Raw genomic sequence first — 27,935 nt, 5'->3', positions numbered from 1 at the left:
TGTCTTGCAGATCACCTTTACAAAAACATTTGTTCAGCATTATGCATTCATCATGAAAACACTGATGAAAAGCCACGAGTCGGACACCATGTCCAACCGCATTGTACATATTAGTGTGCAGCTGTTCAGCAACGAGGAGTTGGCTCGACACATGACAGAGGAGTGCCAGCTGCTGGACATCATGGTCACCGTCCTCCTCTATATGATGGAGAGTTGCCTTATCAAAAGTGAACTTCAGGGTGAGTCCCTCAAGGTTTCAGACCAACACAGCTAATCAAAAGTCAGAGAGTTGAGAGCATTTCATATGAACATCAGGATGAATTTTCCTGTCTTTTAGAAAAAACTATTACCTCTTTTGTAAGGAGAGTAGGGCGTGCTATTGCCGTCACAACAAGAGATGGAGCAATATGTTAATTTCTTATGAAGAAAAGGGCTGCTAATAGTTAAAAAAAAATATTTGAAGAAAGAAGCATGCACAGATATTTTTAATGTGCTGGCTTGAATGAATATTCACAAAATAAGCCAAGATGCTCATATCTACGCCTTTTTCTGTCTTGTTCTTTTTCTTGTAGATGAAGAGAACAGTCGCCATGTCGTGGTGAACTGCAGTGAAGCTCTTTTGAAGAACAACACCTACTGGCCATTAGTTAGTGATTTTATTAACATCCTCTCACACCAAAGTGTAGCGAAAAAGTTCCTGGAAGACCATTCCTTGTTGATGCTATGGATGAGCTTTGTTTCATTTTTCCAAGGTAGGTTATTTTGTGACCACACGCATATGTTATTATTATTATTATTATTATTATTATTATTATTATTATTATTATTATTATTATTATTATTGTTATTATTATTATTATTATTATTATTATTATTATTATTTGCTTCTCACTCATATGTTATGTTCCCTGACACTGCACAATCTAATACCACCTTTATTATCTACAACTGCATGTAGCCAAAAACACACTCAATTTAAAATAACTGCTCTAGCTGGAGCAGGTTTTCAGTCAGACTTTAAGCCAACCATATGCTCAGCAGGACAGGGTACACCTCATCTTTCTTCCCCTGACAATAATGCCTCAAAGAAAAAGTGAGTCAGGTAGTGTATGACTGATTTAGAATTGTGCCCAGTGCTGCTCACTTGCCATGTGTACTCCACCACAACCTAAAAATACATCTCCCCCTCTCAGTGGATTGGAGTATCCTCTTGCTGATGTCATGTGTGCAGTGTCACTATTACATTGCACACTATGCTGTTCTTGCATGAATGTAGGCTTTTGATTGAGCTCTATCTGGCTTTTAAAAATTATTTTGATTTATAAGAATAGAGAACTTGGTGGTAATAAACATGGTTACTGAAGTTTCAATATATGCACAAGCAAAATCTATATAGGCAGAGATCTTAGTTGAGGTATTAAGAAACCCTGTTGACTCCCTAACCTATTGCATTGTCCTCTTGCTGGGATAGGTATGAACCTGAATAAGAGGGAGCTGAATGAACATGTGGAATTTGAGTCTCAGACATACTATGCAGCATTTGCAGCAGAGCTCGAGGCCTGTGCACAACCCATGTGGGGTCTCCTAACACACTGCAAAGTCAAAGTAAGTCTAATCTGGACTCTTAGGTGACTCTCAAACAGATCTCCTTTGTGCATTCCTGATTCTTGAACAGCAAATGGCATATGTGTCTCATGTATGTTGTGGTTCATAAAATTACAGTGTAACTGTTAGAGATTATATAATGTGGTGTTTCTGTCCACAGGAGACACAAGAATATACAAAAACTGTGGTACGCTACTGCTTGGAGACCCTGCAGATCTGGTTTGATGCCATTGGCTTTATTGATGAGGTAACAAATCAAACCAATGTGCTGTCTTTGCAGATGCTCTCTTTTCCCTTGTTTCTCATTGCTTTTATATTTTTTCAGCCTGCTCCAAATCAAGTGACATTTCATCTGCCGCTGCACCGTTACTATGCCATGTTCCTCAGTAAGGTATGTTACACACCTGTCTCTTTAGACTTTTAGACTTTTGTAGTTTGGTGTTTTTCATGTCTCTTATTTGCTTTTATCTGTAACCCTCAGGCTGTGAAGTGCCAAGGCCTGGACCTGGACAGCCTCCTTCCAGACCAAGAGATGCTTATGAAGATCATGGTGCATCCTCTCCAAATCCAGGTACCACTCTCTGTACACATAAACATATTTGTGGTTTGTTATCATGGATACATCTCCTACATGTCTGTAGCCACATGTTGAGAATCTCTTTGCTTTTTGTGGCTGCAGGCATGCCTCTCAGAGATCCACAGCAACATGTGGGTCAGGAATGGTCTTCAGATCAAAGGACAGGCTATGACCTACGTGCAGTCACACTTCTGCAACTCCATGATTGACCCAGATGTCTTTCTGCTCCAGGTCTGTATTTCTGTGGAGTGTGTTACACATTTTCATGCAGATGGTTTTGAACAAAAACACTTGATTTTATTTATCTTACAGGTTTGTGCATCAAGACTAGATCCTGACTACTTTATCTCAAGTGTTTTTGAGAGGTCAGTTCTAAATACTTCATGTATGTTTATGTTTTAGTTCCCTATTTTTTTTTATTCAACACACAATATGTTTTTAACGCTGTCTTTCCTCACACAGGTTCAAAGTGGTCGACTTGCTGACCATGGCGTCTCAGCATCAGAATGCTGTGTTAGACTCTGAGCAGGAGAGACCAATGCTTGAAGGAGCACTAACCTTCCTTGTGATACTGACAAGCCTCCGCATTCATTTGGGTAAGTGGTCTGACAGAGGAGCTCACATTGAATGAGTTGTAAAAATACAAACAGAGTGCAGTGTAATAAAAACGACTAGGGTTTGATTTCGCTTTGGTAATAGTGGTAATTTATTTGCTTTGGAAGAAATGAAAACATGTAGGCTGTGACCTACTATTTCTGGTACCTTTTTCTTTACCTTAAGATATAATGTCCAGGAATCAAACATACACACACACCAAGATCAGCAGCAACATAAGTGAACGATGATAAACCAACACCATAAAAAAGTGTGTGAAACATGCTTTTGTATGTGAATGCATAGGTTTAGGTTATGTTTTCTAACTTTTATATTTTAAATTGGCACAAACAAGATTTTAGTGTTCTTTTTTAACAGCTGTATTATACAGTATGACAGCAGCTTTTACAGGCAAGTGTAGGCAATTAAAGTGAGCTCCTGGAAGTTGTAAGAAAAATAAATTCTTGGAAATTATCTGGCTTTAATGTCCACCAAGTGCTTTTTTTCACATATCACAATCAGCCGAACAAAGACTTTGTGTAATGAGACTGTGGTTTTATTGTATAAATTTCTCTTTGATACACTGTCTTATTGATTGCATCAAACTTTACCCCTAATGAGCTGACTCATTAGTATAAATTGCTGCCAGCTGCCTAGTTGTGATGACAGTCAGTGTCTTGCAGTTTAATTTTAAAGCATGTTTATTATAGGCCTGATTCACAGGTGCCTCATCTTTATTAGAGGTCGACCGATATGGGTTTTTTGGGGACCGATGCCGATGCTTTCCAAATTTGGGCAGCCGATGCCGATATGCATAGCCGATTTTTCCAATTTGATATTCAGGCCGATTGTTGAATAAATATATATTTATCACATTTTTGTGAAACGCAGCAATTTCTGAGCAACTAAAAGAAATCTATTACAACAAGTCGTGTCCAGTCCTCTGAACATTTATTCAGCTTTCAAAACAATGAAATATTTTGTCTGAGTAAACACACAATGTAACAAGCAGTAGTAAACATTCACACTCTTCTTAGAATGTCAAAAAAGAAATTTAAACTTATTAATATAATTTGAACAAAAGTATGTTATGTATCCAAGTGGTTCCACAAGTTTGAGGTGCTCATCTTTTTTGTGCTTGATCAAAAATTGCGTCATTTTATACAACGGATCAAAAATCGGCTTTTTAAAAGAAAATACGGCCGATGGCCGATCGAGACAAATGTCCAAATATCGGCCCGATATATCAGCTGGCCGATATATCGGTCTACCTTTAATCTTCATGCCTTCGTCATAGCTGGAGTTCATATAACTGTCTCCCTGTAATATTTTCTATATTGGCTCACCATCACCATATATACCAGGACACTTGAATAAAAGAGATTCTTATTCTTAACATGAGTTGCGATTAAAAATGTTGGGGTTGATTCTGCACTTTTAATCTGTCATTACTGCTTGCTTAAAGGGTGAGTGGCATAGAAAAGCTGTCTGGGAACATTCTTTTACTTCACCACACCCATGAAAAAGTGGTGTTGGTTGAAAATGAAAACCATGTCTCAGTCATTTTCAAAACTTCTTTTCACATCATTTTTACTGTATTTCTTCTCTCCATTGCACAACACCATATGATATAGAAACTATAGAAGCAGAGCAGTGTCTGTTAGGGTGGTGTAAAAATGACTCCGATGCTCTCAACAAACAAAGAAAAACTGTGTCAGTTTTTAATTATCTGTGCGGTAGACCACTGCTGATGCTGAACACCTAACATTATACTTATCTCAGGTTTCACATTCCACTTCTCGCTCTCACCAACAGGGATGACGGATGACGAGATCCTTCGGGCTGAGATGGTGTCACAGTTGTGTATGAATGACCGTACACACAGCGCCCTGTTAGACCTCGTATCCTTCAACAATAAACTGGAAATGTATCAAAGAGCAGTTGTGCTCATTCACTCAGATGTTTCCCTTAACAGTGTTTTTCCTAGATCCCTGAGAATCCCAACCCAAAGAGCGGCATCGTGCCAGGGAGTTGTAGTTTTGAGAAAATGCTGTCTGATGTAGCAGATTTTAAGGCACCTGTGTTTGAGCCTGGAGGCTCCATGCAGCAGGGCATGTACACGCCTAAAGGTAGGGCATTTGTGGGGCAGTGGTTTAAAAATAGATTTTTATAACATGTTGCATGCTTGTATGTCACCTTTTGAAAAGATCAGTGATTATATACAAGAAGCTGCTCAAAACTACAGTTTATTGAACACAGAAATGAAAAACAAAGTCATGTCTGTTGAGGGTAAATGCTAGTTATCATGAATCAGGACTGCACGACCTGTTTATTAAGGGATTGGCACAGTGAGCTTTGCACCTCCGGTTGAGGTAGTTGTGTAATTCTGCTGCCATCTATTGGCTTGGAGTAGTACATGCAGTTACAAAGATTCAATGTGCTGAGACTTCAATTTTCAGAATTAAGTGAGTAAAAACAATATTTGTTTCATCAGCAATTCATAACTAACTTAATTTTAAGACTCTTCACAAACAGAGCAGATCTAGACTGCATTTATGTTCTATTATCAACAAAGACTTTACATCAAGACAGGTTGAGATCCAGTCCCATCAAAAAGCCAATCCTCTCAGTCTCATCTCATCTTAATCAGCCATAAGGAAAGCTTTTAACAGTATTTATCAAGTTACAGCAGCAAGGACAAACCTCCTTTAACATGCAGAAAGTCTTCAACTGCTTATGTACTCACACAGCTCACAAAAAGAAATCAGTATTGTGCATTTGTCAAACTACACTTAATGTAAGTTTATGGATACAAATTCATGAAAATTGTGACTAAAGCCAGAATATTCTGCCAGCGTTGAGTATGAGCTGTATTTCATTAGTCTTTATTTGACCACTTGGGGGCAACCTTACACCACTTTAATGGAGAAGGTGAAAATAAGGAGAACATGAATCAATGTGACTTTGTGCCAGAGATTACAAAACATCTCTCTGTCTCTTTTCCAACAGCGGAAGTGTGGGAGAAAGAGTTTGATCCCATCATGGTCATCCTCAGAACAGTTTACCGCCGGGATGTGCAGTCAGCTATGGACAGATACTCAGCATTGTGAGTTGATACTGTTGTCAATGATTCCTTGACACATGTTTAAAGTGTTCATGTTATTTCCTCCCTGAAAAAAAACAGCCTGCATCATACTCAGTTCAGCACCTCAGGCTCCCTTTTTCATCTGCATAAAAGCACGTGATAAGACAGGTCAGGTCATACTGTCATTCAGATTAGTTCCAGTGAGATAGTTGTCAAGAAAAATCAATATTTTTGTCAGAATCTGTCTTCTGTCAAAGAGAAATATGTCAGCTGGAGGAAGAAGATACCCTGGGTTAAAGGTTGCTTAAGGTTAGCTTAAACCTGTGAAGACGTGATCAGCTGTGATTGAAGGAATGAACGGATCAGCGATGTGGATTATTGTGCCTCTTTCACATGCACCACCTGCTCTTCCAGGGCACTTAGTGTGGTTTAGGCCAGATGAAACCGAGGCATGTTTCTCCTTGAAACATATTGAAGCTGCCTCTCCCACCTTCAGAGAGTGATGCAGCCTCATGTTGCTCAGTCACACACTTTGAATATGATGGATTGCCTGTCAGGCTGGCCCTGGTTTTATATAACAATGATCACATCAACACTAATAGAGTGAGCTGCTGTGCTGCCCATCAGCTGTTTGGTTGCAGAGACTATAAAGCATTTCTGCTGTGAATTGACTCTGAACACTGATTTTCCTGCTTATTAATTCTCTTTTCTGACATTTTTTTGATGATGACAGTTTAAAACAGTCTGGTATCCACACTGGAAACCCGTGGCCACCATACAAAGAGAGGACTCCTCTGCATTCTTGTTACAAAGGTCTAATCAGGCTGCTACACTGCAAGACGCTTCATATTGTGATATTCACTCTGCTTTACAAGGTGAGCTTTTATGTGGTGTAGTAAAGTGCTGCCATGCATCTCAATTCAGTCCCTGAGTTAAAACTGGAAGCACCTCTATTTTCCATGTTTATTGGTACACAAAAAGGATTGTTTTATTAATTAGTGCTAACATGTTGTAAGGTAGTTATAAAATTATGACTGATGAGCTGGAAAATGATGCATAATGAAGATATTAAAAAAGCAGTCTAAACGTTTTAGAAAATGAGTTTTATGTGTTTCATTACTGTATAATTAACTTCTTTCTTCTAGATATGGATGGATCATCAGAACATGTCTGAGCACGTTCTGTGCATGGTGCTCTACCTGATTGAGCTGGGCCTGGACAACCAGGTTCAAGAACACAAGGAAGATGAGGTTAGATTAGATATGAGTGTTTAAATCAGCTTCTGACTCTCTAGACTTCTCAGCATTTTACGTAAGCGTGTCCTTCCAGGAGCCTTGCATTGAAGAGCACTGCCATGACAGTTGGTTCCCCTGCACCAACCTCCTCTCCAACCTGCACCACGTCATCAACTTTGTGAGGGTTCGGGTTCCTGAGACGGCTCCTGAAGCGAAAAGAGAGGCCCCTCCCAGCACCAGCACTGAAGCTTCTTCCTATGGCCAGGTAAAACAATTGAACAGATAGAAAGTTAACTGCTATTGGGCTGGGCTGTATCACAACCCTAATAATAGCTGTGCTATATCACAGAAAACAAAGCTACATCGAAAATTTCTAGCTGCTGTACTGAGTTTTTATTTTTAAGTGGCTCCATGTTTCCTGCCAGAATAAAACATCAGTAGCCACGTTTACATGAGGAGTTTTTCGTCTTTCCGAATGGAATCTTTCTGAATGACTTTTCCGAAAACAATAGTATACATGAAAGGAATATTCCAATCTCTGGTCTACATGCGCCGCTTTAATCAAACAGAATACTCAACGGGGCATGCACAGAAAAACGTAAACATCACGTGATTTATCAAAGACGGAGGACAACAGTTTTTTTTTTATCACGGTATTGCAATACTCCGTATTGCGAGTGTCCGACCAGTCTTGAAATTATGTTTAGTTCTTCAAAGTTTGGACCAAAAACAAACTTTCCTCTAGTGCTGACTGCTCGCCGCCATTTTTAGAATTGAGGAACGTCTCTAGTTGCATCTTACGTCATATCTGCGCATGCGCTGAAAGAACGCACCATGACAACTTTCCATTTGAGTGGATACATGAAACCTCAATCGGTTTGGGGAAAGGAATATTCCACCCCTGTGAAACCAATTAAATGTCCATTCAGATTGGCACTTTTCTTTTGGAATGAGGTGTATACAAAGGTTGAATTCTTTCCGTTTGAGCAAATAAACCGAATGCAAGCGGAATATCTGGGTCCATTTCTACGTGGCTATTGAGCTGATGAGTGGCCTCATAAAACCTGAAACCATAAAAGTAATCATCTAACATTTCAGACCCTGATACTTTACTGAGAAATAAAGTAGAAGACAAATAGTTTTGATTTGTCAGGTGTCAGGTAAGCATTGGTCTAGAAGGCTGAAAACACTCAGCATGTGTGGAGCATGTCAGGCCTGTGTTGCTGTCAGGCTTGCGTTGGTTTCCTCTTGTTATCCAGTCGACCAGCACAGACCAGTCAGGCTCTGTTCCCACTTCTTCATTGTGACACACAAAACAGCACATGGCGCAGATGCTGCCATAAAAAGACTCCTTGGTGTGGAAGTAAACCAGTGAAATGCCCCGTGTAACAACAGAGTTGTAAACCTTACACAATAAAAGATATTTTGTTTGTAGAGGCTGCAGCTAAAATAAAAGGGGGGCTGTAGTCTAACAACACATTTCAGTAGATAAAAAGTCGAATTAAACTTTCAAATAAAAAGCTCTAGTGACAGAACAAACAGAGTTATGTTACTGTGGGATTTACAGTAACTGGAAGTGCTGATTTTAGATAGAAGAAACTGTGGTGACTGTTTGTGGGATCATAGGGAGAAGCAAATTTCACATTAAAATTTCATGAAGAATACTCAAGAAAAAAGTTTGTCTGCTGCGATTACAGATTTTCTCATTGTATGTATTATAATGTGAATCATGGGACCAGAAAATATGTTTTAAAAGAAGAAGGATCAACAAAACACAAACAGATCCTTTTTGCATGAACTTCATGTGTTACTAAATTATTTAAATTCTGAGTCATTGCTTTGAGTCTATTGCAAGTGCCTTTTCTCCAGCACCAATCATTGGTCTAATTAGGATTTAATGAGACTTATTTCTATTTTGGATTTCATTATTAAAGAACTATTAGATGCATTTTGTGATATTCAATACTTACTTTCATGTTCGCATTAGAGGATAGATCCACATCCTGTTACCTCCATCTAATTGCCTCACTAAGCATGCTGCTATGACCCCAAATGCACATTACATCAAAACCACTCCAAGTGTTTTTCACAATTTGTTGGAGATGTGCCCTAATATGCGTATGGTTCATTCATCATCTCATTTTATTATTTTCGTTTCTTTCATGTTTTTTCTTTCATATCAACATTATTTCTGTTCATTTTGCTGTACCTACTCCACAGAACTCCCGGCGTCTAACAGGGAATTGGAGAGAGGTAGCTATCTACATCCATTTCTGTAAAAAGGCTGATGGCTTTGATGCCATTGGCGGCTTCATTTGTCGACTTTTTATCTTTACCTCAAAAGAGTTTCTTTGCACTTGTTTGTTTTTCTGTGCATCTCAGAGGACATCTGCCTCGGTGTGTTTAGGTGTGTGTGTAATGCCTTGGTTCAGCAGTTCTCCTCCCTCTTGACTGCTGAAACTAATTACATGTGTAATGCAGGTTTGGGTAAATGCTTTTTAACCGCATGTCAATATGATTGATGTTGCCCAGAGTGGACTGTTTGATGAATGTTTATTTAACAGTGCCGCTCAGGTCCTCTCTGTCAGGTCAGGTCAGGGTAATCTCTCAGACGGCTTTTGTGCTCTAACATCAGGATGATTTAAATTTTATCCAAGAATATGGTCGTTCTGAGTGCTTTTAGTGACGGTGTTTGTGAACCGTCAGCTGAAATTTATGAGTGCTATTTAATTTGAAGTGTACCGTGCCTGCCTCACTATGGTAATGACGCACTTCTCCAATACATCAAAGCTTTATAGACTGCATGGGATGTATTTTTAGAAGATGACGCTGGTGCTTTAACATCTGACAAAGCATTCAAATAACTGGGAACTGAAAGAAATTTCTGACAGAGTTTTTCTCCTAAAACAAAAACGAGATCATGTACACTGTGTAGGACTTTGAGTGGGATTTCCCCTACTTTATAGGTGCAGCACTATGAGTTAGGATGACATGCATCTAAACCTGGTGTTCTTTCATTGGCCTTATGTTATCAACACAAAAATGTAAACCAAATATTAAGTTCCCTGTACATCTTTCTGTGCTTTCCTAGAACCTCCGTGAGGCTCAGGTGTTCAGCCTCGTAGCAGAGCGCAGGAGAAAGTTCCAAGAGATAATCAACCGCAATAGCACTGAAGCTGCCCAAGTTGTCAGGCCCAAGAGTTCTTCAACACGCTGGGTCCCACCAGGAACACCCCCTCAGCTGGTGACAGAGATCCTGGAGATCCGGGAGAGCATGCTGTCCCTCCTCATCAAGCTCCACCAGAAGCTGTCAACCAGGCAGAACTCTTTGTCGGCCTCCTGGCTCGAGGACATGGACACAACTCGTCACGCTCATGGAGACGGCATCACAGCCATTGAGCGCATCCTTACCAAGGCGGCCACGCGCAGCTGCCAAATCAAACGTAGCATCCAGGACATTTGTGGGAAGGTTTGTCCTCCTGTTCCACCAAAGAAGAACAGTCCAACAGACAAGAAAGCCATGGATAAAGAGGAGAGGTACTAATACCACATATATTTTCACTCCATAGCCTTCCATTTGGACAGCTCCATGCTATTTGCTAATACAGCTCATTGTGTATTCACAGAGGCTGTGAAGATTCTCTAAATCACTGCTAATTTATATGGATATCAGGAATATTCATTTTACCTTTTCCCAGAACTCGACTGGCTGTTACACCAGGGAGCCAGTAAAACCTTTAGGGTTTCAGCTCTTCACCTCACATCCACCTGCTAGCCCATGTCTCCCATTCCCCTCCTCTAATGATGATGGAATGGGCTATAACCATGTAATAATTACCTGCTTTTGGGCTTGGCTTCACCCCACAGACTCAGGTAAAGGTAGAATATCTCAAATTCACACGATCCACTGCTGTTTCCAAGGCAACCGTCAGGCAGCAGTGGAGTCGGCCACAGCGAAAGGTGGAAAGCTGCTGTCCATTCCTCATGCTGGTTGTCGGCAACCCTGAAGCCATCAGTGAAGATTATTGAGCTGTGACGCTCCTGTCAGTATTTGTTTATGTCCTCTTATTAGGGACTTAATTTACAGTCAGCTCTCGCCCGCGTGTCTGCAGAGTGGCACTCAACCTGCCGTGTTAGTTTAACGATCAACCTTTCCAACTTTTCAGCACAGGCATGTTTAAGTGAGAGATAAATGTTACCGTCTATATTCTGCTACACATGCTGTAGGTGATCAAGTGAAACATGCCCTTACCAGGATACTGTACTGCCTTTGAGAAGTGAAATATTTGGATGGATGGGTCAACAGCAAGCAGTGTTTCTGTTAATACATGATCTCCATGTTTTTATTTTCTAAGCCTGTCATATCTTAGAAGTCTAATTAGGTTTTTACGATAGTTCAACTACTCATGTTATTTTTTCCTTCAGACGTCAGAGGGCACGAGAAAGACAGCAGAAGCTGCTGGCTGAATTCGCCTCCAGGCAGAAGAGTTTCATGGAAACAGCCATGGATGTTGGTAAGAGAAGTCAAGCTATAATCTTTTTTTTTTCCAACTTGTGATCTCACTGGACGATTCAATTGTTTGGTTTACATAAAAATCAATAAATTCTACTCTACTCTATTCTATTCTATTCTATTCTATTCTATTCTATTCTATTCTATTCTATTCTACATGCAATCTTTATGGGTAGACTTAAACTATGATACTTGTAAATACCAGCTTAGTATTGAGTTTGTTGCAGCCCCAGTCCCCTGAACTGAGCCTGGAATGATTATTGAGTATATTTACTTATTTTACTGCTTGAGAACTTTCTCTAAACTGGTTTATAATCAAGAGATTTCAAGGTCAAATTTAAAGCCCTTTTTTATTATTATTTAACCTTTTTCTTCCCTCTGTTTTTTATTGAGCCATGTCTTTTTGAAAACGTAACGAAAAGTCTTTGCACAGTACACTGTTTATTTCTTCACTGTTGGTTGTTGACACCTCTGTATTTTTGTGCAGCTGCAGCTCTAATAGGAATTGCTTCTCAAACTAGTTTTGTTCTGACAAAGGTTTCCAAGACCTCCCAAAGGCACAAAAGCAAACATTCCCACTTTTTCAAAGGACATTTTTTCAGCAGTAGCCCTTCAAGAACAGCGCTCCTGGCTGAAATAAACCCATCATTGCGATGCCTTTTTCACTGGGGCAAGGTGACAGCGGGCCGAGTCCGAGCCTGTGGTCTCTGCAGGCCTGTTAGGAAAAATTGAGAGGAGAGTGCTCCTTTGGGATTGTGGGTGGCTGCTGGTGGAGGGCACATAGGATCAAAGCACTAATAGTGGACTGGACTCAAAGGGCCCACCCTGACACAGCATGGTTAGTGAGTGAATAATAGCTGCTGTGAACAGACAGGCCTTTGTGGCAGGACTGGACGCTGACCTCTTTTTACACACTTTACGCTGCGCAGAAACTTTCACTTTTTACTTCGAGCTCACTGCTGGCTGTTCATCACCACTACTTGAATTAAGATGTGATTTGTAAGGTAGAAACACAGGCTGTTTGGTTTGCAATAAGGATTTTGGAATCCTTTAAAAAAATAAGATCACTGTAGCAGTCCAAACCCTGGACAACTGTGATTCTGTATAAAATATTTATCTACTCACCCACACCTTGTTAGTGGCCTGTTTTCCATTTCACGTGTTTGTTTCTATGCATGCGCGCACAGTGTTGGCTCTATGTACAGGGCTGGCCTGGGGCTAAAAGCTGTGGCGATGACATCTACAGTAATGCATCCTTCATTTCCCCAGGAACACAGTGACCTCTCTAGAGAACATATTTCTCCAAAAAGCAATAAATCAATTTCCAACACAGCTTGACATTTCTGCACAATATCTACAGCTCAAATTGAACACAGTTCTTAACATTTAAAACTAATTTCACAACAGTAATTAATCTCTGATGCTTTGCTGGTCATGCAGATAAGGTTGGCAGAGGCTAAATTTACCTTTGCTCCCAGTATTAATGTATGAATGTTCTGTACTTCACTGCACATGAGCCAAGTTGGTGTTCCTAATTCTCTCTATCATTGCCATTGAAGGGCATGATGCAGTACAAATAAGTGAATTCCTCAAAGATTAGAAGAGAATAATAATAATAATAATAATAATAATAATAATAATAATAATAATAATAATAATAATAATAACTTAATTTATATAGCACCTTTTCAAGACAAAAGTTTACAAAGTGCTTTTACAGAAACACAACAACAAGCACAGAAACACAAAAACAAAACACACAGTTCAAGAGGCACTTGTGCAGAAAGACACCATGCATGAGGGCAACAGGAAGCATAGTCAGGGACCCAGACAATACAAGAACCATACAACATAAAGTGAGACCATGAGGACTGGGATAAAAGCTAAAAACATAAACTCAGTGAGATAAAGGAGGAAAAGGCAATGGAAAGGGCAATAAAAGACAGATACAAACAAAATCAGAACATCAAATATAAATATATAAAATTGTAAAATAAATATGAACAGAATGATGAAAGAATTATGATAATAAAGCATACATATGAGCAAACGATAAAACAATTAAAGGCCTAAAGGGTATAAGCGAAAAGGTTATAAGTGAAACCAGGGTGAATCATAATTTAGGCAAAATCAGGATTAGAATAAGGTAATTACAGTAATAAAATAGAATAAATAAATAAGCACATATAAACAAGGAGGGTGGATTTAAAAAAAAAGGTAAAAACAATAAGATCAAGAAAAACTAAATAAAAAAGTAGATTAATCAAAAATAAAAAATAAGAGAGCAAAAAATGAAAGAATGAAAGACGAAAGACGGCATCACATAAGTCTTCCTTGTCATTTTCGTTCCTTATTTTTCCTTTTACTGCGAGAATGACGCTTTCTGTCCAAGTTTTTAAAGTTCTGACATCAATGATTCACTTTCAGAACAATCACTCACTCACTGGTATGTCATTGTTGTTGTATAGAAGTTTGTCACCTCTGCAGTGTGACATTTTCCAACTCCTGAGGACATTTTCTGCTATTGTTTTTTACTACCAGAATCCCCCGACACCGAAGCAGCCATGGACTTGGGAGCGTCTGAAGTGATGGAGTCTGAAGTTCTTTATGACTGTGTGATCTGTGGCCAGAGTGGACCTTCCACCGAGGACAGACCCACTGGCCTTGTAGTTCTCCTCCAAGCATCCTCAGGTACTGCATAGTCTTTGCTTAGACAGACATTAACAGCTTAAACAGGATGATCACATCAGTTTTAGATCCTCTAGAGAGAAATACATGATGATTCTATTTTAACACGTTTGAAATCGAAACAGTTATTCATGGCACTTTGAAGCCGCAGCTTCTGGAAATCCTGCTTTAAATATGTGGGTCAACTGTTTTTGCAGTTGGCTCATTTATCATTTTCTGTTTTCCAGTTCAGTGAACAGAGGAGGATCACTCACTGTCATTCAGGACAATGGCATGTTTGATATGTGATTAGTCACTTTGAGAAAGGGTTAAAGAGGCTATGACCCCAACATTAAGAAAAAACTCAGATCTACTGACAAGGAGTGGATCTTTTGAATCCTATGTCTGTTTTTCTGAGTGCCATGTTATTTCTGATATATCTGAAATTAAATTAAGTAAAATAATCAGAGCCTAAGGGAGGCAGATTGATGAAGAATTATGAAATAACAGAAAGAATTCTATAAGCTTCTCACATTATGGCCTCATTGACATTTCTGATTGCTTTTAGTGCTCGGGCATCGCTGCAAAAACAAAGAAGCCAAGAATCTGCCCACCACCGATGATGAACACATCTATGCAGCAGACACATGTGGAGTGGCTCACGACGTCCGGCTCACACTCATGCAGCGGTTCTTCAAAGATGTAAGTGTTTTCAGGGAACCAGAGAAAGAGGTGCTGAAAGCACTTAAACTTCAATTAGGGGTTTGAGTTGGATGTGTCACAACAAGACTCACTGTTCTATTACAAGTCTTTCATGATTTGTTTTTATTTCCTGTATCTAGTCTGCATTCATGGCAGCTTTGTTAACATCAACATGATGGATTATTAAGAAAGGAATGCATGTATCACAAGATGAAACCAGAAATGATTATACAAAGTAACTTGGATATAACTTGATAAAAGGGTGTTAAAACTTAACATATATACTTTGTTTTTAAAAAAACAGAAACATAAGGCTACAGAGTTTGAGTGTCCTGAAGACTAACTGATGTGATTTTCCTCTTCTGCAGAGCTCTTGTCTGCAGTCCGTGTCAATAGGTTGGGATGGGGGCGTGTACGTCCAAACCTGCGGACACACTTTGCATATAGATTGCCACAAGTCATACATGGAATCTCTGAGGGTAAGAGCAAGCCTGACCACATGAAATGATTTTTCATTACTCTAATTACACCAGTTATATGTAAGGAACACCAAATCAATGACAACTTTGACAATTGATGCATTATTTAAGTCATTAGTCCTGTGTGTTGCCCATGTATTTAAAAAACATGAAGTGCCTCTTTTAAGGTTTTGAGTTAAGACTGTAAAGGTGAAGTATGTTTTTTCATTTACCTCTTTCTCTTCCAGAATGACCAGGTCCTCCAGGGTTTCTCTGTTGACAAAGGTGAATTTACCTGCCCACTGTGTCGACAGTTTGCCAATAGTGTCCTACCTTGTCGCCCTGGTCGGGGCACAGAGTCTGCTTCCTGGCACGCGCCCACAAATAAGAAGACGAGTGTGATTGTGAAGGAGGTGGAAGAACTTCAGGAGAAACTAGGCCTCTTTCCTGTAAGTTTCCCTATTAGCCCCATGTGTGGTGTGAATGGCTCCACTTTAAACATACAGTCATTACTTGATTGTCATTGACTGCTTGTCAACCAACCAGCGATAATAAACTACAGAAACAAAGAGCTAATTTCAAATGAGTGGAAGCTTTATTGTTTATTGTTTGTTTTTGTCTTGTATAAGTTTTAACTCTCAAAATTTTGTTCTCCATTTCAAAGACTGAATCCAACCTGAGTAAGGAGATGGAGTTGGTTATTAAAGACATCAAGAACACCACCCAGAAGAAATACATGGACTATGGCAAGAACCCGGGCTCCCCTGACAACGACTTCCTCTTCATGTACTCCGTGGCAAGGTGAGAAGTTTAAGTGGGACTCAGCAGATAAAACCCTCCTCAAGAGTCATTATTTAGATTTTTTAGCTGCGTTGACAAGAGCATCAGCCTTTGGCGTGGTGTCTGAATTTTTGCTGCTCAAAGAAGCTACAGCTTGTTGGTACTCCTCAGGTTCAGGGATGCATTTTGCACTGAGGTTATAAAAGTGTCTGCATGTGTTTTTGACAATATTCACTGGTTCAGTTTATGACTTTAAAAAACAAACTCAGGCACTGTAGACGAGTGATTTTTTGGTTGGGAAGACCTCTGGCTTTGGAACGGATGATAAAAGTCTGAGATTTTGGTGCTTTTCCTGATGATAGTGAATATGTCATCTTCATTTTGGAGTTCATTCCCTGCAAAAAATCTAACCAAATTAAAACATTTTTTAGCATAATAACAGTGTAGTTGAGACCTCAGTAAAATTATAAATGGAATTGCAGGTTAAGCCATTTGATAGGCTGTCCATTGATGGCTGTCCCAGTGTAGATGGGCTAAAAATAGCATTTAAATATCCTCTAAACAAAAGTGGCATCAGTGAAGGATGTTTATGCACCTCTGTTCATCTTTCCCTCTGCGTCTTCTGTCCTCTGACTTGGTAATCCTATTTCTGCATCACCTCACACATTTTTACCAACATGCACACACCACTGACTTTTAAGACCAGTGGGATAAATGCCACGCTGCTCTTTTGTTCCCTGTTAATGTCAGCTCCTCAGCTTGAATAACAATGACAGTCCATGCAAAAGAAGGGAACAGAAGTGTCCTCTCTCATTGTGAGCTTCCGACATTATAAAAGTTTCCTTTCAAATACGACTTGATATCGAACTGAAATTCAATACTGCAGCTGTAGCAGAGCTCTCGCACAAAGTATATAGATTGTTTTACGCCTTTTTTCAAATTTGTTCAGGGAACTGTAAAGGATTTGTCGATTTGTTTACTTCATACTTGTCCTTGTAGTGCTGCATTGGCTCTGGGAGGGGATTCAAGCAAGGCACCTCTAAAACAAAGCAGCATTCACACATTTGTCACTGTAGGCTTTTTGAAAATTGACCCTTGCTCCATCTTCACATATTGAGTCAGACTCTGTGGATCTATGTCACCTCCTTTGACTGGTCTTAGAAGAGAGACATTACACACCAGTATATTTTACTGATGTTGAACATTTCAGTGTGTGCTTATAGCTCGATGCACCTTTTCTAATTTGGCCTGGAGTCTTTATTGCTTGTCACCCTTCACCCATGGTCAGATAAAAAGGCCAGAACACAGTCAAACACATAAAATCTCTCATTCTCCTTGTTAATGTAGTTATTTCTTCCTGACAAGCTGTCCACAGGTCAGACTATGACCGCTTTTCAGCTCAACTCAAGTCTCAACTTTTTTTCCTCTCCACTTCTACAAACGCTGCCCTTTCTGCAGCATAACCATCCAGACCTTTTGCCCACCCAGTGCCTCGGATCCCTCAGCCCTCCACTCTGAGCAGAAAGATCCCCTGAGTGTGTCTGGGTGCCTGTTGGCTCTCTGAAGTTCAATGAACAGCGCAAATTGCCTGAGGAGTGGAAAATTCCTTTGTCACAGGGGCACTCTTATCAGCAAAAGCCAGATGGAGCTTCACCGTGGCTGCATTATCTATGTGAAATTGCTTTTTCTCCCAGGAAACCCAAGGATTTGCCCCCACCTCCTTGGCCCATAGAAGGAAATGGCCAGTGGCAGAATGAAAACAGGCCCAGATCAGTCTTATTTTAGTAATACCTATCTGTTTTCACCATCGATGCTCTTAGTAAGAGGTTTTGCTTTATTTTTTAGCTGTTTTGGTACTGAGGAAAAATTACAATTCGTAGTGAAATGTGTTTGGTTATGCATGGGAAACGGGTACTGGGGATTATGCATGAACTGTGGCTGGAAACAGCTTTTATGCTAATGGTCCAGCTTGTTCAAAATCAGACTTGGAAAGCTGTCATTTACTTGATACGGAATTGCTGCTGCAAAGCAGGCGCTAAGTGGCAAAATGGCTTGAGTAGGCAGCATCTTTCTTCTTCATAATCAAAGTGGTAGAAGGAGGAGGCATAACCAAAAGCTGAATATGATGATACTCAGCAGTTTACACCTCTAGCACCATCCACTCTGAGAAAACCAACCATTGGAACAGAGTTTGTATGTGTCAGAGTTATTGTACTCAGAATGGATCATTGTTGTATCAGTGATTCATTCTGTCATCCATTTAAATCTTCATTTAATCTCTCATATATCTCAGGTCTATGTCTGTGAATGAACAAAAAAAAATCAATAATGACTAAATCAGGCATTGCTTCTGTGAAAGTCTTTCAGTCACTGAAGAATTCATGTCAGTGATGGCCTCGTTTGACCTTTAACCCATTTTTGCCCAAATTTTCTTCAGAGTTGTACGGCATATAGTTTTATCAGTTGAATCCCGTTGAACCATGTTGTGTATTTATTTTTTCCATTTTAAACTTTGATTTGAGGGAAATAGGATTTTTATGACTGGCAACAATTGTTGCCGGTGGTCACACAGTTTGTCACCAGGTCACCTAATAGTTATATAGAAATAATTACAATTATGGCTGCAGCTATGGAATATTTTAGTATTCGAGTATTTTACTGAAAATCCCATCGATTAATCGAGTAATCGGGTAAAATACATTTTTGTTTAGTTAAAGAGCAGTTATTTTTCAAATGAAAATTTTTCTCTTTAAGAAATAGAATTTTCTGAAACAGCATGTCAGTAAGAGCACTTGCTTTGGTAGCTCCAAAATCTGTAAACACACTTTGACACATTTTTTGTGCCTTGTACATCTCATCAAATGTTGCGGCCCCAAATGGCACCCGTTTCGTAGAACGACCCATTAGTCTCCAAACTCCAGAAAAGAAGCTAGATTTGTTGCTAGTTGCTATTTTGTATAAGAGATAGCTTTAGGGGTCTGAAAACTCTCTTAATATGGCCTCAGCTCTGTTTAAAATACCACTCTTTGATCTTTTGTAAAATTAAACGATTCCTCGAGGCGGAGAAAAGTACTCGAGTAATTTTTGTAATCGAGTACCTCGAATCATTCGAGGAATCGTTCAGCTCTAATTACAAATTATAATACTAATAAGGTTATAACAAAATAATTATAAAGTCTTAATAATGTCTTTTTAAAAAGGCGGTGTGTAGGGGGGGGTGGGGGTATTAGGTGTGGGCATTGGCTATGATAAATACTTGTGTTTTAAGAAAATAGCACCTATTAAGTAAATTATGTGCAATCCTGCAGGCAGTGTTTTCTTTTAGTTAGCGACTAGCTATATGCCCACCTGCAACTTCTGTTACCACTCACAGAAATAAGCCCATGAACAAAATATATTTATCCCAGGTACAATTTTTGGGGCGAGGCTTACTCTACAGACTTGAATGATTAAATGATTATAAATATGTTTGGGGGAAATCATAAGAAAAATATGAAAATTAGCTCTTTCCAGGACGATTTGCTTCCAACATGTCTTCCACCATAAGGAGCAGGAAGCAGATGATGTTATGTGACAGGAACCACTTGGAAACTATTTTGTATAAACCAGAATCTTTGTCTAAGTTGTCTACTAGCATATAAGTGGAAAAAGTCGTGTTAGTTATGTTGACATTTTTTATTGTGAGTGGAAAATTACAGTGATACACTTCGGCACCAGTTGTTGCCGGTGGGGCAAAATGGGTTAAGTGTGATTTTCATTTCTCAGAGGTCATGTTTCATGATGATGGTAGAAGATGGTACACCTGCGTGTGTAAGTGAGTTTCATGTAGTTTGTGCGTGCACTACTTGGACCTTCTTCACCGGATCATTATAATCTAATCTAACCATGATCCTGTCTCCTCAGGACAAACCTGGAGTTGGAGCTTGTTCACCGGGGAGGAAACTTGTGCTCTGGAGGAGCCAGTGCTGCTGCCAAACGCTCATGTCTCAGTGAGTGTTTACCCAGAAAACTTTTTATCTGTTAAATGTGATGACACACTTTTTCTTACAGTTATATCATTTTTTTGTCTGGAGAATACAGTCCTACATTGAAAAATATGTATTTGTTTTTAGTCATACCAGTTTTGAGTTGTTTGGAAGACTTTAGGTTAGCACTCCTCAGGACCTACTTGTACACAGGTAAAAACAAGTTAAATCTTGTACCAGAATGTCAGAGAATCCCAGATCCTCTCCCCTGGTTTTTCAGTGACCAGCAGTATTTTCACAGCTTCATGCAGCACTGTCTGGTGTGTTTTGATGTTGAACTTTGCCCTGTGCTGTTGCAGAAAGCTGAACTTCACCTACCATGAGCCTCTGTTTAATCAAGTGTCTGACTGGAGATCCGATTCATTCTTCTGTGTTACAGCTGAACGATTAAAAGAAGAAACAAACAAACGATTAGAAATGGCAAGCGAGGACTGACGCAGTCCCATGTGAGCTGTAGGGAGAAGGGAGAAGGCAGGCTAAATGAAGCAGACAAATGGGTTAAGTGCTGTTTTGGTTGACTGTGTCAAAGCTGACAAGGGCATATATCTACTCAAGAAAAAGCTGAACATTAACCACTGCGAAAAGATTTTTATTTAAAATTTTGTTTGATAAAAGTCAAATTCTTTAGTTTGAATCAATGTTTGAAGGTTTGTGGATGAAGGATGAAATATTTCAGGAAGTGTACCCAAAGCTGTAGTTTTTTGTGCCGACGCCATCCCCTGTTTTCTGTTTGTTTAATTATTCTGTCAAAGCTGTGTGTGCTGCAGTGAAATGGCCTGTCATCCTTGAGTGGCTGAAAAGAGATTTCACACCGGAGGTTGGCCATTTTTGAGCTACATTAACCATGTAGCCGTGCTGACAGCCAAATTTACTCAGTTGCAGTACATTAGTGTTCCTTCTTCTTTGGGTAATAGCTTCGAAGGAAAAACGGCAGACGTGGGCTAGCTGTGGGAGCTCCTGGGATTCCTAAGCCTGTTTCTCAGCAGACACTTTCTCTGTTTAAGCGAAGAGGTTATGATGGATCACAGTGGCAAACTGCGTACAATTCCCTTGAAATGATCAGATAAATGAAGTATACAGTCCAGCTCGCAATGGTTTATTTAACTGTGAATATTTGAAATAATCTTGGGACTGTGTGGCTTTTACTGCTGTGGGAATGAAAGACAAACAGAGATGACCTCAGTTTTGCACTTGGTGAGTGTTGACAGCTGCCTTATTTGAGAGGCTTTATTTTACTCCTTCTGCACAGTTTTATTCCAAGAAAGAAAACACATTGTCACATACATTATTATATATTTTTATTAAAACCAGACATTTTCTGTATTTGATCGTCAGAATAAGTACAGTGGAAATGTTTTGTGGACAGTGTCTGGTTGAAAAAAATGTTAACTAATCTGAATAATCAATAATATAAGTAATCTAGAAACATTAGTAGAGGCTTAACATGCAAATGCTTTTATTTAAGACTGGTCTTAGGTTTTTGAATAATCATTTTCACTATCTACATTCAGCAACGTCAGAGAACAATTTGAAATCCTGATTCATTTACCATCCCTACATTGTTTTTCTCTCTAATCCAGGTGAATATCTGGTCAGAGCTGAATGTTTGAGAGGAAAGAGAGAAGCAGCAATCAGATAAGATAAATGTGATGCAGAAAAAGACTGATCATATCACCTTGTTTTTTCATGTGCCATGTCTCTGTTTGCCTGTGGAGGGCAGTGTTGCTCTAAGTATGGATCCTTCATGCCAGCACAATTGCAGAGCTTGTTTTATGAAGCACTTTGCTGCATTACAGCATCATAATTCCTTGTAAAACAAAATCAAATAGGATTAGTGTTGCTCTTTGAGAAAGGTTGCGGTTATACAGAAGGCTGTTGTGTTCCCGCTGTTCACATGTGAGTTAGATCTGTTCCCCTTGTGCAACTTAAATGTCTTGCAGTAAAGGTCCTAGATTGAGTTCATGTTCAGAGTAAGTGGGCTAATTTATTTCTGGACTAATAGGAGAGACAAGGACGTTTATTCACTTTGGAATATGTTACCTAACATCTTAGATGAGCAGGGTCAACCCTCTGCCTTTCGCCCAGGCTTGCTGCAGTGTCATAAATGTAGTAAGAGAAAATCTCTCCGGACAAAGACAATCGAGGCTGTGAAGTGTCCTGCTGTTATAAGCCTTTGTGTGTATAAAAGACTGTGTGTTTGCAGAAGGGGGGTGTCTTCATGTTCCATTAGTTTCACATCAAACAGGTGTGACCTTACCAAAGAGTTGCTCGAGGCTGTCAAGCAGCACCATGTATCCATCTGGTCCGGCCTGGTTTTATTTGAGCCAAACCATTAGCCGGCAGTCCATTCAAGTTAGATGCTTTTATCATTTGATCTACAGCGGGTGCTGCTGGGCTGTGACCGCAGACACTGAGATAAACACACACTTGCTGGTTTTGTTCATGTCAGACCTTGCTGAAAACGTAACAATGATGTGTGTTTTTCCTCCTCTTTCAGATCAGCTGTTCCATGTGCTGGCCATGCACATGCGTCTGTACAGCATCGATTCAGCCTATAACCCCTGGACTAAGCTGACTCAGGTCACACAAAGTAGAGAGGCAGAGTGAGTGACTTTCTTTGAGTAACCCCGCTAAGACTAAATCTATAAATCTGCTCATACATTCCTCACACTCCCCCGCTGTACATTTCCTCCCTCAGGTAAACATGCAATCAAAGTGCCACTTTGTCCTCTCTCTAAACACCACCATTTCCTCCTGCCCCCAACAGCTTTTTTCTTTTCTTCGCACAAAGAGGAGCTAAAAACAGAAAAGGGGCCATGCGTGGTTTCCATAGATACCAATAATTGCTGCATCTGGCAAATTACCGGGCACTCCACAAAGAGCAAAACGACCCTGTCAAATTCACTGTACTGGGAAAAACTGCACCACAACACCACACAAGCCTAGCATCTTAGCTGTCCACCTTACTTCAACTCAAATATGTATTTTACACCATACAAAGGACAATTCCTCTGTTTGTTGTATCACACCTGTATGTCAGAACATTGTGTTTCCTTGCATGTGTTAGTTTTTCAGACCAGCAGCCCAGACAAACAAGGAAAAAAAAGAAGCTTCCTGCAGCACTTAACGTGATGAGCTTGAACAACCTTTCCTCCCTGTTAGTGTTGTAAGACAGCTTTTACACCTGTTACTATTAAAGCGCTCACAGCCATAAAATATTCTCAGGGGAGCCGTTTGGTGTTTAAAAATACTCCGCTAAGGTTTTGGGGAGGTGATCGTTGTCATTGACACCCTTGGGCAGTCAACCTTATCCAGTTAAATAGGACAAAGAGAGATGTTTCCGCACAGATGCACAACATTGCTCTTGCAGTTATACAATATTAACCAAAGAGAAATGCATGAGGACTTCACAGTTGGTAAATATAGTTTGTATGCAGAGGTCCATGCAGGGTTGAAAGCCGGATCCTCTAAGGCTTTCCTTCAATGCACAGAGGAATTAGCTGCTGAGTGCTTTGGTAATGGAAGGTATTATTCTTTAAGAGCAGTTCCTCTCGATGAAACCCCCCAGGCCTTTAAAGAGCAAGGAGATTGGAACCTCGCTGAATCGTCAACAGAACAGAAGACATTTAAATGGAGATGGCACACAATATGAATGTGTAACCAGGGCTGCATTAAGGAAGTTCACAGAATAGAGCTTTTAAGCCATGTGTTTGTTAAGCAAATTTAACTAACAGAGCCATTGCCCACGTATTTTTTAACCCTTTGTAGTCAGTAATTTTGCTCTCATCATCATGTGAAATTGTGTGATTTTCCTCACAGTTCTTTATGTCTGCCCACATCATTCTCTATTTACAAATCTTATGTAAAAATATAGAATTTGTGCTGTGTGTTCTGAATTTGCAGCACATGAGATGTTCTTGTTTTTGATTGTGGTACACTTAGGCCTGAACCACACGTAAATGGATATTTTTTTGATCGGAAATCTTTGTCCTCGTTTTAAAAAAAATCTCCGTCCACACCACAGAAATATCTCAGTCCATACAAAGAGGCCAAACTGAAAACGATCGCCTCTGAAGCCTGCAAAATGTGAAAACCATAGAAGAAGAACGTTATAAGCATGCGCAGTCAAACACAGGAAATGGAAATGGAAATGAATTGACGTCATCGTGTCAACACCAGCTCCATTTAACACCACTACACGGATCCACTCAACTGGATATTTTTTTATTTCTTCACTTTTTTATCTGTTTTTAAAAATCTCTGTTTATGTGGGTGAGATTGCCGCGTTCGTGTGGTTAAGAGGCCCAATTGGACAGAAAAATGTGCGTTTAGGAATATATCCATATACGTGTGGTTCAGGCCTTAGAGTCTGACTAGTATTGACCAATCAGGTATCAGCAGGCTTCAGCACATACAGGAAAAACAGTCTTTGGCAAAAGCAGGTGATCATGCAAGAGCAGCTAACAGCATGTTAACATCAGAATACTCTGTTCAAAGCTTTGTTACACAATCAAATGGACATCTTGGTTTTCTTACGCCCTGGAATGCATCATCAAAAATAATGTTTTGATCACCAACAAACGAGCCATTCCCATATTTCACTATTTGATCAAACATTAATTTATTCAGTTAATACATATGTGTTTAAATTTTTCTCTGTTATGTTACAGTGACTTTGATGAAGAGAGGCCCGAGGTACCCATGCTGTTCAGAGATGTCCCTTCTCTCCTGATCATCTTTGTGCTAACGATGCCCCAGCCTCTGAGAAAAGGTATCACTCCTGTGTCTGCACCATGGCGCTAAAAGAGAGCAGGTCCTCTCAGTGGCTGCCCCTCAAGGACAGCCCCATTATCAGCTGTAATCAGGTCTGAGTGCTGCAAAGGAGCATTTCACATCTCTTATCTATGCTCCACCCGCTGTTGCTTTGCTGTGAGGATCAGAGAGACCATGACCCTCGTGATGGGAGGGCTGCTCCTCCTTACCGTGCCCTTCATCTGTGGCTTGTCGCTGCATCTCCTCCATCGCCTCTTCAGCAGAGAAAGGCCATCTAGAGACCTGGCCCAACACCCCGCAGTCAAGTTTAAAGGGAGACATGTGATCGATCACTGATGACTAAATTAGTTTTACCAAGGGGAATTGGCAAAAGCAATTTTTGGTCGTAGCTTCTGGCTGAAACAATTACACTTTAATACCCTCAGTGTTTGAGGATCCAGTTTTGTATTTATGGAGGATGATTCATAATGCCATTGTCGAATTTACATTACAGCAGATCGAGTGAGTCATTACTGCTGCTATTGGCTGTTTTTCAATGGATTACTTTACGGTTATTGCTTCCTTTTTTAGTTTTACCTTTTTATTGAGTGTACTGACACTTGTCACAGTGACCAGAGCACTGAGGCTGTCGGCAGCTCTTTGCTGCAGAGAAAAACAAATTGCACTCTTTGTTTTTCTTTCTACCCAACTTGAACATCCTTCAGGCTACATTTTCCACCTGATGTACTCTGCTAATTACCCTGCGCACTCTTGGTTAAGCTTTCTATGTAGAGCTGAAACCCACATAAAGCCCCTGTGAATCACTGCAACCCTCTAAAAGTGTTTTTTTTTCCAAAAACCATTAATTCTCTTTTTGACTTAAAACATGTGCCCACATATTTGCATAATGAGTTTAAGTAACTAATGTGTGAAATGTTCTTTTCCTTTTTCTCTCTTTGTCTCTGCTTGGCGTGCTTTCTTCTTGTGCAGAGCACTTCACATGTGTGGTGAAAATGCTGTACAATCTGCAGTTCATACAGGCTCTGACTGCACTCTCAACCAAGTTCAGTCCAGAGGAAAGACAGGCCTGGAGCACGTCTGGAGCACTCAAGAAGGTAAAACTGAGTTCACAATAGAAGAGCTTTTCTCTTGATTCATAATGAAACATTTAAAGGTCCCATATTATGCTCCTTTTCTGCAGTTTAATATTGATCATGGATGTCTTCATGAAATGTTAGTCACATGTTTTGGTCCAAAAAGCCAAAAAATCAAGCACAGCAGCATTGTTTCCAGGCTGTCGTAGACGCTCTGTTCAGAACGCTCTGATTTAGTGGGCGTGACCTTCATATGTAAATGAGCCACCGCTGATACTGTCCTGCTTTTCCGTGTCACTGAGAGCGGCACCTCAAGCTCCGAGTGCACAATGTTTAGAAAACAGCGAAGCTCGTTTACTGTAACATTACAGGCTAAAACAACAGGCTAACACAGCTAAAGTTAGCAACCTGAAGCTAACACAGAAACAGGGGGACACTGAGGAAAAGCTCTTACATCTGCTCCACTGCATTTAAAATACTCACATTTCCAGGGTCGGAGGTTCGGACCCAGGGGTGGGGGTGGGGGTATCTGCTCTGGTGGACCAATCAGATCAGACTTGCTCCTTAATGGTCAAAAAAGTGAATCGCTGACGTCGGCAAATCCCCAGACTCCAAACAGCTCGTTTTAGGTCAGGATTTTAAACTCACAAGCACTACTAAGTACAGGTTTTGTCATTAAATGTCACATTTTGTGGGCTGGGAGGAAAGCCAAAGACCCACAAATTTCACTAAAAGACTTAATAAAGTGATTCTTGCATAATATGAGACCTTTAAGTTTTAATAGGTATTTCATTATGTAAAGATTGTGCTCAATTTTGGGTCACACAAATATTGCAGTATCAGAATTTCAGTAACACAGTGGGACATAACAAAGCTTTAATTGCGTTAAGGTGTGTATTTTAAGAGATGTAAAACATTTACTGGTATCTCATGATTGTTTCCTCTGATTATTCCTCAAAACCGGTCTACAGAAACAGTAAATCATTAACTCTGTTTTTTATTATTGAGATAAATGTATCTCTTCCCAGTTTCATTCACACGATTTACACTGTGAACATTATCGATCTTCATTATCCAGAAAGAAATGATTACTTGAGAGTCTGTTGCATTAATTGTCTCTCTATCTTCAGTCTATTAAATCTGTATTAGTGAGTGGCTGGCTTGAATGTCAAAAGACAAATAGCTTAAACCTCCCCTTCAGGGTTGTTTCCATCCATAATGCTTCAGTGGAATAATATCTTTCTACTTCTCTCATAAAGAGGAGTGCAGGCTTTCTCAGCTGCTCTTAGGATGGATTTTAAATCCACACTGAGGACGTTGGGCGTACATATTTGGTAGAACTGCTTTGTAATTAAATTGGAGTTGTTAAAAAAGATGCAGTGTGAACAAAGATCGTAGCCCAGAGGAAGGAAATCCATGGAGTTGAAAATCCTCCTCTATAAATCTTTGACAAAGGACAGCAGACGAGATAAGACTGCTGTTTTATATTCCACCACCTTCAGCTTGATGAATGCGTGCAGCTTTTCCTCTTTATAAAATACTAGGCTAACCAGTTGAATTTTTATCAGAACACACATTCAGTAATGTCTATACTCTCTATCAGATGGTATATTGTGGGGAAAGAATTATTGTCTTCGGATATATCTGCATAAGTCATTATATTCTATGGCACAGTATAATTTATACTTCTAGGGAGAGACTCTAGTGAAGCATTGTGCGCTATAAATCTTAGTGTGCAACATTCTGACACCTGAAAACTGAAAAAAGATTGATCAGGCTTTGGTTTGAAGAAGAAAGTGATGCAAGTCAAGCTCCAAATAGCTAGCATCCTCTGCGCTACATTTATCT

At 39.8% G+C, this 27,935-nt stretch overlaps 1 protein-coding gene across 1 annotated transcript in view; it reads left to right on the top strand.

Moving 5' to 3' along the window:
* The window catches only part of ubr3 (ubiquitin protein ligase E3 component n-recognin 3), a 37,230-nt gene that overhangs the window by 3,855 nt on the left and 5,440 nt on the right, over positions 1-27,935 (top strand). The window contains exons 8-33 of the mRNA XM_074694740.1: positions 11-239; positions 573-752; positions 1,472-1,605; positions 1,766-1,852; positions 1,931-1,996; positions 2,087-2,176; positions 2,285-2,413; positions 2,495-2,547; positions 2,645-2,778; positions 4,592-4,677; positions 4,764-4,905; positions 5,786-5,882; positions 6,595-6,736; positions 7,007-7,111; positions 7,191-7,361; positions 10,188-10,633; positions 11,522-11,610; positions 14,151-14,300; positions 14,845-14,978; positions 15,347-15,457; positions 15,685-15,885; positions 16,101-16,237; positions 20,120-20,205; positions 22,739-22,844; positions 24,912-25,012; positions 25,984-26,108. Coding sequence (XP_074550841.1) covers positions 11-239; positions 573-752; positions 1,472-1,605; positions 1,766-1,852; positions 1,931-1,996; positions 2,087-2,176; positions 2,285-2,413; positions 2,495-2,547; positions 2,645-2,778; positions 4,592-4,677; positions 4,764-4,905; positions 5,786-5,882; positions 6,595-6,736; positions 7,007-7,111; positions 7,191-7,361; positions 10,188-10,633; positions 11,522-11,610; positions 14,151-14,300; positions 14,845-14,978; positions 15,347-15,457; positions 15,685-15,885; positions 16,101-16,237; positions 20,120-20,205; positions 22,739-22,844; positions 24,912-25,012; positions 25,984-26,108 — 3,531 coding nt within the window. The remainder of the gene's footprint in view (positions 1-10; positions 240-572; positions 753-1,471; positions 1,606-1,765; positions 1,853-1,930; positions 1,997-2,086; positions 2,177-2,284; positions 2,414-2,494; positions 2,548-2,644; positions 2,779-4,591; positions 4,678-4,763; positions 4,906-5,785; positions 5,883-6,594; positions 6,737-7,006; positions 7,112-7,190; positions 7,362-10,187; positions 10,634-11,521; positions 11,611-14,150; positions 14,301-14,844; positions 14,979-15,346; positions 15,458-15,684; positions 15,886-16,100; positions 16,238-20,119; positions 20,206-22,738; positions 22,845-24,911; positions 25,013-25,983; positions 26,109-27,935) is intronic.

The sequence above is a fragment of the Halichoeres trimaculatus genome, unplaced genomic scaffold, assembly GCF_033239565.1.
Source record: "Halichoeres trimaculatus isolate MK-OKI-2021-1 unplaced genomic scaffold, fHalTri1.1 fHalTri1_scaffold_19, whole genome shotgun sequence".
Classification (NCBI taxonomy): domain Eukaryota; kingdom Metazoa; phylum Chordata; class Actinopteri; order Labriformes; family Labridae; genus Halichoeres; species Halichoeres trimaculatus.
This window is presented reverse-complemented; position numbering and strand designations above follow the sequence as displayed.